At 40.8% G+C, this 9,445-nt stretch overlaps 2 protein-coding genes across 3 annotated transcripts in view; both read right to left on the bottom strand.

Moving 5' to 3' along the window:
* Positions 1-458: 458 nt before the first annotated feature.
* The window catches only part of LOC107742598 (heparan sulfate glucosamine 3-O-sulfotransferase 6-like), an 11,578-nt gene continuing 2,591 nt past the window's right edge, over positions 459-9,445 (bottom strand). Inside the window, exons 2-3 of the mRNA XM_016555641.1 lie at positions 8,620-8,889; positions 459-1,488 (exon numbers count right to left, since the gene is read on the bottom strand). Coding sequence (XP_016411127.1) covers positions 948-1,488; positions 8,620-8,889 — 811 coding nt within the window. The 3' untranslated portion in view covers positions 459-947. The remainder of the gene's footprint in view (positions 1,489-8,619; positions 8,890-9,445) is intronic.
* On the bottom strand, positions 3,374-9,336 carry LOC107742605 (heparan sulfate glucosamine 3-O-sulfotransferase 6-like). 2 transcript variants are annotated; one of them, XM_016555646.1, is made up of 3 exons: positions 8,620-9,336; positions 3,649-3,747; positions 3,374-3,529 (listed from the first exon to the last, which is right to left on the bottom strand). In XM_016555646.1, the coding sequence occupies exons 1-3, from the start codon at positions 8,961-8,963 to the stop codon at positions 3,508-3,510; spliced, it is 465 nt and encodes a 154-aa protein (XP_016411132.1). In that variant the 5' UTR covers positions 8,964-9,336; the 3' UTR covers positions 3,374-3,507. The 2 variants fall into 2 exon arrangements, with proteins under 2 accessions (XP_016411132.1, XP_016411134.1); XM_016555648.1 differs by lacking the exon at positions 3,649-3,747.

Below are 9,445 nucleotides of genomic sequence, written 5' to 3'. Positions count from 1 at the left end.
TCATGTGGTACAACTACCTCAAATGTCATTGGACAAAGTGGCTCGTGCTTTTTTTGTTTTTACTAAAAGAAAAAGACAGACGCCGAGTATTGTGCTTTACAGTCCGAATGGATCTAAGGTTTGTCTCGTTTTACAATCGAATTGCGTCGCTTAAAAACTGGATGTGAATTGACTCCGCAAATCAGTTGTTACCATATTTTTGATAAAATAAATGCAGCCTTGTTGAGCAGAAGAGACTCCTCCCAAAGTTTGGAATGGTAGTGTATCTTTTGCGCTTCTAGAGATACATTTTAACCAATCGAACCATGAGGGGAATTAGCTGACATGATACAATGAATCGTTTTATTTCCGAATCATGTGAAACATTAAAAAAGTTTATATATATTTATATAAATATTCATCCGTTTTTGGGTACAAAAACACCTACACAGGAACTTAAAATAATTGATTGGCTTTAGTGGGCTGCATTTCAGACTAGTGGAAATGCATGCATGCAGAGGGAAATAGCATCTACATCTGAACCAGTTACAGCACACAATCAAAACCAGTTTGAGCCACTGGATGTGTAACGTGATTGTAGATGAATGCTTCTTTCTGTTCAGTGTAAATACTGCAGCAATGACAAATATGTCTATGCTACACAGTTTATTTCAGACTCTTTTCGATATGAACGATGCTTGACCGAGCAACATAATAAAAAGACATCAAAACGGCAAGAGCAGAAAAGTGCTACTTAAACCAAAGATTTAAGGTCATTGCTGTCAGTTCCCTCAGACGGAGCCACACCGACGGTATGAGAAGACTGCTGTGACCCTCTAATTATCTGCAGACGCATTGATTTGAACAGCTACCGAGCCATCGACCGTCCTTATAGATAGGGTTTTCACTTCGATCCCATTCAGACCAGCTCACGCTCAAGAACCGCAGTGTGGAGCCATTAGAGAAGTTCACTGCCATCCAAAGTCCATGCCTGCCATTTGGTAGAACTTGAGGTTGTGAGGCTGGTAGAATTCCCTCAGTTTCTGAATGACCTCCGGGTCGATTCTGGGATGCGTTCTGCCTTTGGTTTTGCCCAGACAGTGGGGTTTGCTACTGCCTTCTGGCTTTTTGAGGCAAGGGAAGCCCTTGGTCTTGTTGAAGTAGAAGTGTTTATCGGTGATGATCCTCTGCAGGCCGAGGAAGTCCTGCACGCGGCCCAACTCACCCGCCGGGTCACTTATCAGCCTCTCTCCGTGGACGAAGTGCATCTGCGAGAGCGGAAAGTAGGCCAGCCATCGCTGCAGGTGTCTGGCGTACAGGCCGATGTACAGCGGGCTCCAGAGGGAGTCTATGTGTCCCGTGGATCGGTTCTTGAACGCCAGGCTCTCGAAGCTGGGGATGCCGGGCGTCTTGGAGGTGATCTGGGTGTAGTCTGACACGGCGCGGGTGACGGGGTCTCGCACCACCACCATCAGCTTGATGTCGCGAGACATGGCATGCGTCTTAATGCTGGATTTGTTTCAGCTTTTGTCTTCTCCAGATGTTAACTGATGGACTGGAGTGCTGTGGATTACTTGTGGATTATTGTGATGTTTTTATCAGCTGTTTGGACTCTCATTCTGACGGCACCCATTCACTGCAGAGCATCCATTGCTGAGACACTGATGCAGTGCTACATTTCTACAAACCTGATGAAGACACAAACAAACACTTTTCAGCAAATGTTTAATTATGGGTGAACTACTGGGCAATCCAAAGAAATAAATGTACATTGACCACTCGTAAATTGAAAATGGCATAAATATATATATGTTTATACTTGTATAACTAAGTGGAGCTCAAGGAGAAAAGTAAATAATAAGCACATGATATGCCTCTTTTAAAAAAGCTACCTCAACCACCTCAATCAAGGACACGGCAGATAAACGTGAGGCTCACAGTAATGGCTCATTCCCAGATTATGCATATGATGACAGAGACGTGCTGCTCAGATAGCTCACTGAGGACAGCCATATGATCCTCTAGTGTCCTCTGTCCTATCGATACAGTCCCCAGACCTGCCTGCATTATCAGTGACTTCATCTGAGAAAGCACTTAGTCTAAAGACTTCCCTGCTTGCTTATGCCCAGCAAGTCTATTAGATCCCGCCATTAATTATTCACTCGCTTCAAGCGCTGTGACCGCTTCGTACTTGCATGTGCCGCTGAGAGTGTGTCCTCCAGCTAATGCAAGGGTTTCTGATGTCCACCGACTAGTGAACATTACTGGAGACAGAGGAATGTGTTCAATAACATGACATGATGCTTATTTTTTAATATATTCGCTGCGCACAAACAGATGTGAGGCAATTCCCCTGTCTTCTGTCCAGGCATCAACAGAACCTTTCATTCCAATTAATCTGTTTAATGGGATGATAAAGTCTTTGGTTTTAGAAGCGCTGACTTGGAAATAAACAGCTCTCGTACACCTGGGCGCTCACAGACAGGTGCGTTATTATGATTTAAAGAATAGAAATGCCCCACACTGACATGGCTTAAATGTCTATATTTTGGTAAAAAAAAAAAAAATCAGCATATTAGAATGATTTCTGAAGATCATGTGACACTAATATTTTGTCCACCGGAAATGATGCGTCAAGGTTAGTAAGAAATATAATATAATTATAAACTATAATTTGGCCTTTATGACAGGTGTGACTTTTATATTTTATACTTTTATTATTTTATATTTTTACACTTTGAAAACAAACCTTTAAAACATTTCTGAAAATAGTGATAATGACTCAACGTGTAAGCAAATTATATTTTATTGCATATAAATTGTATAACGGTTGTTGTTTTTTTAAACCAGAAAATAAAAATTAATACAAAGGGATATATTTCTGAGAATGTTTTATTAAATGTTTACTTCTCTTGAATGTTGGACACTAGTGTGTATCTGTCACTGACCCACAGTGCAGCGATTCTTATTTGCTTTAACTTAATTGAGACGATCTGAGACAAGAATAAAGATAGTGATCCAAAGAAACATCAGTTTAATTCAGATTAGCCCATCAGTAATTCAGTTTATATTGAATGCATATGTTTGCATGTGAGGATCTGCGTCAAACTCGAACAGCCTTTTTGTAACATAGGCTGTGATTAGCTGGCATGATATTCTGAAGAAGTAAAACTTAAAATATAATAGACACATTTTTCAGAATCCAACACAGAACCAGGCCTGATTCAGAACAGGTAAGTCTTTGTTAGTTAGATGTTCACAGAACATGAAGACCAATCTAAGCAGTATGGATTGTCTGTAAGCTTTGAAGCGGCTTCATTGTTTGGCACATTGCTCGGTGTCGTCCAATCCCAGCAGCCCACAGGAGCCGGTGGATAGGTCTCCCCTAATTGAGGCTGCATTTGGCCGGGCCTCTCTGAGGTATCCTGAATAAACCAAATGGTGCCGTGGGTATTGATCATGATGGGGGTATGGTAATGCGGGCCTCAGCTGCTGCGGGTGGCAGGTGGAGTTTGTAGATGGGCCACTCTATGGCCTCATCAGCAGCTTGCTGCGCACAAACAGATGTGAGGCAATTACCCTGTCTTCTGTCCAGGCATCAACAGAACATTTCATTCCAATTAATCTGTTTAATGGGATGATATAGTCTTCGTTTTTAGAAGCGCTGACCTGGAAATAAACAGCTCTCGCACACCTGGGCGCTCACAGACAGGTGCGTTATTACAATTTAAAGAATAGAAATGCCCCACACTGACATGGCTTGAATGTCTTTGTTTTAACATTTTAGCACAAAAAAAAAAAGAAGAAGAAGAAGCATATCAGCATATTTGAATGATTTCTGAAGGATCATGTGACACTGAAGACTGGAGTAATGATGCTGAAAATTCAGATTTGATCACAGCAATAAATTATATTTTAACATTCACATACAAAACTAGCTATTTTAAAATGTGATAATATTTCACCATTTTTGATCAAATAAATGCAGCCTTGGTAAGCAAAAGAGACATTTAACAGCCAAGCATCTAGTGTGAAACAGCCCCATATTATACTGACAATAACCCATTTTATGGGGTTGATGATGCTGAAAATACAGCTGCGCATCACAGAAATAAATTACAGTTTAACAGATATTCACATAGAACAATGCTGTTTTAAATTATAATAATTTGTCACTGTTTGTACTGATCAAATAAATGCAGCCGTGGTGAGCAGAAGATTGCAATAATGGTAGTGTGTGTAAGCTGAAAAAACCGGTGGAGGAAAATTGCTCAGAAATATATTGTGTGTGTGTGTTGCAAGAAAAAAACTTACACAAAAATGTTGATATGCACGATATGTTATGAACTGTCCATTTTTGTGTAAGTACTTAAACACATTTTTCACAAGTTTGATCAATTCATTAAAAATACTATTTAATAAAGGCAATATTTATATAATAAATTCTGTAAAGCAAAACAGGTATATGCATTTGCAGTAAGACAATGGGGATTAGGAAGTGTGTGTGTGTGCGTGTGTGTGTGAGAGAGTGCGTGTGTGAGAGAGAGAGCATGTGTGTGTGTGTGTGTGAGAGAGAGAGCGCGTGTGTGTGTGTGTGTGTGTGTGTGTGTGTGTGTGTGTGTGTGTGTTTGGGCCCAACCATCCGTTTCTTTGCATATAGAGGTCATTAAAGAGCCAGTCAGTTGTAACTGTGCCCTGTCCACTTCCCAGAAACATCCATCATCAAGGGGCTCAGATCCCCATTCCCACTCCCCCGAGACACCTAATGAGAGCTGAATTACCCACGGACCACCCAGCCTTATGTTGATTCCATAAACTACAGTATACTTAAGCCAATACAGACACCTAGCCAAAATAAACATACATACACCAATGTTTCACAACAGACTCCCATATTCTACATCCATGCTATATAATATAATCTTGTAGCATGAATCATGTTGTTTTCCTTGGTTGTGTTGGTGTGAAAAGCGTGTGGAAGTTGCAAAATCTCAAGCTCTTATATTCCTCTATTAATATCTCCATCCTATTCAGCAGCAGTATTGTGATGAGTCTATGTCCTTGTGAAGTAGATGCACTACTCATATTGACAGAGCATTAATAATTAATGACTTCAAAAAAGCTCCTCTCCGGACAAGCCTATGAACTGCTATAAAGGCATACATGCCTCATTTCTAAATTTTTGGCATTTAAACATATGCATGTAAAAAAAATAAAACCCTCTTGCCAAAATCATGGTATGGCTTTGAATGCAAGGGTATGAATTTAAATGGCCGTTTTAATGACCGCTCCATGAATTGCAAATGAATGTGATGACACCAGATTACAGCGAGTGACGCAGCAGTATTATCACAGAGAAAGAAGGACTGAAGAGAAACACGCTGCTTATTTTACCGGATGGTTTCAGGAAACCAGTCTTGAGATTCTCGGTTTCCTCCACTACTTCTGAATCAATATAATTGATGCTTTTCAGACTTCAAAAACTGCAAATGTGTGTTTCAAAGCTCTCACGTGATGGCCATCTCAAATATTGTTCGCGCCCTTATATCAGTTCCAGAGGATCCATCTGGTGCACTATTGACGCTGACTTACAGCAAATAGATTTCTTTAAAGGAAAGTGACAGTATTGGCGTTTGAAACTTGAACTCGGAGCCTCAGCAGAATAAAACCTCTTGCTAATTGTAACTGAATCTAACCGGTTTAATTCTAGCGTGAAGTGAAGGTCAAGCATTGGCGCCAATCAATCGTGGAAACACTATAAGGACAAATCAAAAGCATTTCCAGAGCATTTAATGTGGCCACGATTGTGAATTGACAAAACAATCAATCAGCTGCTTAAAAGGTAAGTAATTGAGTTTTGTCAACTCTCTGAACAGTTCGAAGGCAGCGTGACAAAGCGTAGAATTGAGAGCGAGACTTTATTGAGGATATGGACAGAATCTCCAATGGGCTTGTTGGTCAACCTGCCACTCAGCAAATAAATAACTGATTGACTAAGAGTACAAGGCCTCGTCCCCAACGACTGCAGACTAAATTCCCTACCCGCCAGACACTTTCAGATATTTAAAGATTCCAAGACATGCAGCAATCGACACACAAGTGTTCTCAATATAAAGGAACATCTGGCAACAGCTCCTGAGATGATTAACACTGGCAACTTCTATCCAGCCCCACTTCAGTGGATTGCAATAGCCAGATGGCATTACATCTCTCACTCAAACCTTTATGAATCTCATGATATGGCCTAGTGTTAAACTGAGACCAAATAATGCGCTTATGTTCATCAAAAACAGCCTTTTGGGAGTAGATTGTTTTGAGGTCATGCAGTGGTGAAATTCGCACTTTCTGACAGTAGCGTAAGCCTTGTGCAAATATAACAGTGCCTGCAACTTTACAGTATTGACAACACAAGCTATCTTAAAGAAATGCTGCATGCAAAGTCGCATACATGTCTAGGAAAACACACTGTAAGCGAATGTGTGATTGCATTCTATTCTCGGATAACAGTTGCTGTGCTTACACTGTAAGTGTTACTGTAGCAATTGCAATGATATCCACAGTTCTGGGAACTTTTATGCCGTTTTTTGACCATGTGCTGGTTTATTTTTCTCTTGCTGTTGTTGTTTTTGTTGTTATTTTGACTTATTGGTTTAATGCTTTGATTTATTATTTCACCATTCAGTCGTTTCACCCCTTTCCTTATGAATTTACTCTGCAGTACACAACCGAAAATATTTCTAAAAAGTGTGTTTTGTCCTTAAAAGGAAACTCAGTGGTGTTTGAAACACAGGATTGTTAAAAACTACTTCTTTTGTGTTCTGGAATGATTTTAGGATGAGTGATTCATGACAGAATTTTCATTTTGGGTGCACTGTCCCTTTAAGAGTTGGTCACTAAACTTTGCTTCTTTTCTCCATGTAACACAATGACACCAGCTATTTAAAACAACAAAGGTATAATGCAATTTTCAATTTGGGTGCATAAAATGTTCTAGCATGCTCTAATTTCACAGAAGTTAAAGTTATATATATATATATATATATATATATATATATATACAGTATATATATTGTCTAAGTTGTTTGCGTGAAGCATTGTAAAAACATCATTTTAATCTGTGTTTTCTTAGCTTATAATAGGTATAGCTAGCATGTGTCAAAGATATTGTGTCAAGCGAATATACCAAGTTTTATCACAGCTGTCAGTGTTAGGACCGTTGCAACACGTCCCAATATATATTTATATATATATATATATATATATATATATATATACAGTATATATATTGTCTAAGTTGTTTGCGTGAAGCATTGTAAAAACATCATTTTAATCTGTGTTTTCTTAGCTTATAATAGGTATAGCTAGCATGTGTCAAAGATATTGTGTCAAGCGAATATACCAAGTTTTATCACAGCTGTCAGTGTTAGGACCGTTGCAACACGTCCCAGCATGCTCTCCCTTACCACAACACTGATGTAAAAGCTTGCCATAACATAACATTACAAAATTGTGATTTTATGGATTGGCAAAGAATCCCTTTCAATAGTTAGGGATTGCACTTTTTTTAAGTAAATATGTTAAAAATCTGTTCGAGTCTGTGGACTAATTTCTTTCACTCTCACCGTCTCTTTGTCTTACACAAACACACACACACGCACACGCACACACACACACACACGCACACGCACACACACACACACACGCACACGCACACACACACACACACGCACACGCACACACACACACACACGCACACGCACACACACACACACACGCACACGCACACACACACACACACGCACACGCACACACACACACACACGCACACGCACACACACACACACACGCACACGCACACACACACACACACGCACACGCACACACACACACACACGCACACGCACACACACACACACACGCACACGCACACACACACACACACAGTTATAAAGTAAGTTACATAAAATGGTAGATTTGTCTAATTTGAATTTTTAAAAGTAAGACTGATTACCTGGTTAACTGCTAGTTAGTCAAACTAGTTCTCAAGACACAGTGTTAACATAGTGGCTATATGTTTATGCAACTGGCCCTAGTTCAGTAAACTTTCACAGAAGTAGGCTATTATTAAATTTCAGTGTCTTGATTTTGATTAAATTAATATGTTGTAGTTTAGATCTAATAATTAACCAAAACATGGTTGTTACTTGTTACTTTAAAATGTTTTTTTTTTTTCATTTACAATTCTTTGTTTTTATACAGCCAATTTAACTTTACTGAAGACCCTCTCTGTGCACAAATAAAATAAAGAAATCGCACAATGATATTTAAGAAATTACATTTTAATGAATGTTGCAACCGTGCCCTCTTATGGGGTCAGTTGCAACATTTGCCTTTGTCTATTCAAGTATAAATTGTACGTATATTGTCATCTGCACACGTTACAGTGTAGCTGACAGATGTGTCTTAACTGTATTAAAATGTTGGCTTTCTAATACAAACAGTCTCTGAGAAACTAAAGGAAATGCAAAAAGTGTTGCAACCGTCTCCACTCTCCCCTACATAGTTCCACTCACTGACGGGCTTATATTAACCACAACAACGTGCCATTAACTCCTTCCCTCGTTCCCCTGTCTTTATCACCTGTACCAGCCGATTCCGCGCGCGTAGTGTCTGTCAAAGAAGTGCGGCTCTGCGCCGAGCGCCCGGATATCCGGATGCAGCCGCAGGAACTCCAGCAGCGCTCGCGTGCCTCCCTTCTTCACTCCGATGATGAGCGCGTGCGGGAGGTCCTTCCCTGAGCTGTTTGCATCCACGCTATCAGGCGTCTTATTGTTATTCCATCCCCAACTGTCCCCCGCGTCCGGCTCGCAGCGTCCCAGCAGAAGGTAGAGGATCGAGGCGCCTATGATGCTGAAGGAAAACATGATGACTAGTCTCTGCAAGAGTCTCCGGAGGTCCAGGGGCGCGTTGCTAAAAGTTGCCATCCCTCCGAGGACGCTCTGCTGACGGCCATTCTCTTCAGGACTTCACCTGCTTCGCTTTGACGAACGACAGCGCAGCGGAGCCGAAGACATCGCGCGGCACGGAGCAGCGTTCCTGAACCAAACCCGCCTTATAGAGCGTCATTGTGTGACAAGGATCGAGCAGACGTGCGCTTCCATACTCCCAGAGGTTGTCATTGTAGGATTGCTGTCCTCCATTCATGAAACTTCAGCACTGTTTGATTGGAGGCTGACGGCGGGTTTAATGCTGCTCTACTGATGCATCAGATGAGCACGGGATGAAATATGGCATGCATTTGGCCACAGTGGTGCACATTAATATTTGCTCTCCTTATAATAGTACACTCTAAAAAATGCTGGGTTAAATAGGGACAAACCCAGCAAGTGGGTTGTTTTGACCCAGCTGTTGGGTTACTACCCAGAAGGCTGGGTTAAACATTTAACCCAACCGCTGGGTCAAAACA

This window comes from Sinocyclocheilus rhinocerous, unplaced genomic scaffold (assembly GCF_001515625.1).
Source record: "Sinocyclocheilus rhinocerous isolate Xijiao unplaced genomic scaffold, SAMN03320098_v1.1 scaffold706, whole genome shotgun sequence".
NCBI classification, from domain to species: Eukaryota; Metazoa; Chordata; class Actinopteri; order Cypriniformes; family Cyprinidae; genus Sinocyclocheilus; species Sinocyclocheilus rhinocerous.
Note: the sequence above shows the minus strand (reverse complement) of the source record. Positions and strands in the feature narration are given on the sequence as shown.

Bases quoted from the DNA above. Each gene is read 5' to 3' on its own strand.
- LOC107742605 (XM_016555646.1), bottom strand. From the start codon at position 8,963: ATGGCAACTTTTAGCAACGCGCCCCTGGACCTCCGGAGACTCTTGCAG. The intron at 3,748-8,619 runs GTGATAAAGACA...GTTAAAACAAAG, and splicing joins CGCGGAATCGGCTGGTACAG to ACATTCAAGCCATGTCAGTG. The intron at 3,530-3,648 runs GTCAGCGCTTCT...GTTTGTGCGCAG, and splicing joins CGAGAGCTGTTTATTTCCAG to CAAGCTGCTGATGAGGCCAT.